The following is a 3,223-nucleotide window of genomic DNA, read 5'->3' as shown; positions in this document are numbered from 1 at the left end:
TGATTTGTGTTTTTTGTCATAGGGAGTATCTTACAATATTCCTTGTATCATAGCTGCTCTGAGACTTCAGAATTCTGTGGGCAGGGATAGTTCTTGTTCATGTTAGCATTTCCAGTACTAACATGGAGCTTTGCAAAGAGTAGATGCTCAATTATTGTTGGAGAAAAGAAAATGGGCCACTGAGAAACAGGTACCATTTATTACAACATAGGGCACCTAGATGGCTCAGTAGGTTAAGTGTCTGACTTTGACTCAGGTCATGATCTTGCAGTTCATGGATTTGAGCCCCACCTCAGGCTCTATGCTGACAGCTGAGGGCCTGGAGCCTGCTTTGGATTCCGTCTCCCTCTCTTTGCCCCTCCCCCCTCACATTCTGTCTCTCTCTCTCTCTCTCAAAAGTAAATACATATTTAAAAAATTTAAAGAATTTATTGCAATATAATTATTTATCCTTCATTCTTGAATAAACTAAATATATCCAGTTGTGTGTATATGTGTGTATGTGTGTGTGTGTGTATATATATATATATATATATATATATATATATGTATGTATATAGTTACAAAACAAGACTAAAAGTGATAAATGAAACTAATAATTTATCATTTTTTATCTATCTCTCCATTTCTGGACCCCAAGTATTACACTACTGAGTTTTTCACACTTCCAAGGAAATGCCTCATCTCCTGCCACGTTATCTTGTTCCAGATTACTAAATAAGATGGAAGTTTTCCAATTTTACAAAATAATAAAAGTCTTACTCTTGAGTCTCATCCACACCAATAAATATTTGAGCAGTATCATTCATAAATTTGGATTATGAAGCTACTTAAGCCTTCTATTAAAAGGAACAATATTTTACAAAATTATCCAGGTTACCACATAGAACAGAAACAACAAATACATTGTACACTGTGTTTTCTCCAGCCCCACCCTGATCCTCTACTCCTTAAAATACAGACTTCTCTTTTTAACAACAAAGTAAAGAATCTGCCTCAGACTTTATTAGGGGTGGGAGGAGCTGCTGGCATGGCCTTGGTGCACACACTGGTTTTGGCCCTGGAGCGGGCACTGGTCGTGGCCTTGGAATGTGCACTGGTCAAGGCCCTGGCACGTGCACTGGCCATGGCAGCAGTATGAGCCCTGGCTGCGGCTCGGGCTCGGGCTCGCTCTTCTTCATCTCTCAAAGCCTCTTCATACCAGGCTGGGAAAGCACTGGGGACGGTATCGTGAACTTTGGCTAGAAACTCCAGGACTCTCATCTTGCTGGTCTCGGCATGGGCTCTGGGGCCCCACAGGAACTCATAGCGCGGAGGGTCGCTGTTGGGCACCTGCCGGTACTCCAGGTACTTTTCTTTCACAAAATCCTTGGTGATGAGCTTCCTGGGCTCCCCAAAGATGAAGTGCTGCCTCCCCTCGTATAACCCCATCACATTCAATGTTTGCCAGACTTGTTCCTCCATGGCACGGTTGCGATTTGTGAAGATCACACCCAGAATAGTCATCAGCAAGCCTGTCTTGGGCACACCACTGTGATCACTCAGTACTGCATCGTAACTTGGTTCCAGTTTGTTCACAAGGACATAGATGTGCCGGTTGGGATCTGCTTCCTTCAAGTCAAGACCAAAAACCAGCTCCAAGTGGTCAGAGGCTCTCTTGAGGATCTCATGGAACTGGTTCCTATACATTTGGATTACATTTCTCAGCATTCCCGCCTTGGTAATGAGCTCTTTCTTTTGATATTTGCGCAGCAGATAGTGCACTAGCAAAACCACCTTCTCATCTAGCAGGTCTCTCTGAAAGGGCAGAGCGGTGGGCTGGACCTGAGAGGATCTTGGCCTTTCCTCCCCTCGGTTTTTGGCAGCTTCATTCGATTTTGTGTATGAAAGAGCCACAGGAGTAGTGGTGGTGACTGTGGCTCTCTGACGCTCCTGGGGAGCACGATATGACCCAGCAGTAGGTGAGCTGTTGAAATGAGGACAGCAAAGGGAGGGGAAAACTTCTCCCACTGCTGTAGTAGCCTGAGCACTCACCAGATCCTGGGGCTTTTCTGGAGCCTGGCGGCGGCGTTTCTCACGGGCACGGAGCTTACTCTTCTGACCCCGGGGCATGATGATTTTTGGTAAGAGCAGGAGACAAATGGGCAGATGACTCAGTGATCTGAAAGGGAAAGAATGACATTGTAGGGCCACTTCAACAAAGAAATACAGCCTTGGCTTTATTGAAGGCTAACTCTGCAGGTTTCCTTGAGGGCACTGCTCGAGGAACCCACAAGGCTCCTATTCTTTGATTGCCTCTGCCCTGAGGACCCTGTGGACCTTAGCTCCTACCTACAGATCTTTCTGGAGCTCACTGGGGCTTAGAGCAGTTGCTCTGAGTTAGGGAGCATTTCAGTTCACATTAAGGGTCATCACTTCACTTTGGGCAGGACCTGGGGTCCCCATGCTCTGCTTTTCAGAGGCTTACCCCTCGTCTCAAAGCCCTCAATCACTCTGAGACCTCAGAGGAGGAACTGAGGGGAACTTCATCTTACTATGTCTGCCTGGAAATGCACAGGGAAGAAAGCACAGGCAGAGCTCTGAGGAATCCTTTCCATTCTAGAGTAATTAGGGTTCTCCTCACTCAAGCTGGAAAAGCGTTGATCCTTCCAGTAATGACAATGATGCTGCCCGCTCAACCAGATTTCATCTTCCTGACTGCCCAAGGGTGTGAGGGGGTGCCTCAGCCTCACATTGTTACCAAGGCCTCCCAGGGCTGACCTCATTGGTGGGGCTTTGTGAGGTACCCTTTGTTGACAGTGGGTTTATCCTTTATACCTCATTCAGTGTCTTCACTACACTGTGGCAGGGCCTGGGGGCTCCTCCCTCCCCTAACCTAACACCTACCTCCTCCTAGTCTAAAGTATTCACTGACGCTGAAACACCAAATACAGATGTCAGGATGCCTTACATTAATCCAACCTAGCCTGCAGCCTCTGGAATAGAAAGTATGGGCAAGACTCCACAAAGCCCCTGTGTTCTGGACTGGGTGGTTCCCTCAGATGTCACTCAGAGTTCTTGCCTTTACTCCCTTTAGAGCCTCAGACTGTTCCCTCTGCTGATTTGAAGTTGACAGACTTTTCTGATTACCTCACCTACCTCATTCCCCTCCGGGGAACTTTAGAAGGTAGTCGGATGTCCATATGTCCAAATGCTTCCTGGCTAGGTTCTATCAAGGCAAATA

The 3,223-nt window shown here is 46.6% G+C and overlaps 1 protein-coding gene across 1 annotated transcript; it reads right to left on the bottom strand.

Annotated features, from left to right (window-relative positions):
* Positions 1-983: 983 nt before the first annotated feature.
* LOC122477220 (melanoma-associated antigen B10-like) lies at positions 984-2,715 on the bottom strand. Its single transcript, XM_043570091.1, has 2 exons — positions 2,624-2,715; positions 984-2,161 (listed from the first exon to the last, which is right to left on the bottom strand). The coding sequence occupies exon 2, from the start codon at positions 2,110-2,112 to the stop codon at positions 997-999; it is 1,116 nt and encodes a 371-aa protein (XP_043426026.1). The 5' UTR covers positions 2,113-2,161; positions 2,624-2,715; the 3' UTR covers positions 984-996.
* Positions 2,716-3,223: the final 508 nt, after the last annotated feature.

Source organism: Prionailurus bengalensis, chromosome X (genome assembly GCF_016509475.1).
Source record: "Prionailurus bengalensis isolate Pbe53 chromosome X, Fcat_Pben_1.1_paternal_pri, whole genome shotgun sequence".
NCBI classification, from domain to species: Eukaryota; Metazoa; Chordata; class Mammalia; order Carnivora; family Felidae; genus Prionailurus; species Prionailurus bengalensis.
The sequence above is the reverse complement of the archived record's forward strand: the minus strand, read 5'-3'. Positions and strand labels throughout refer to the sequence as shown.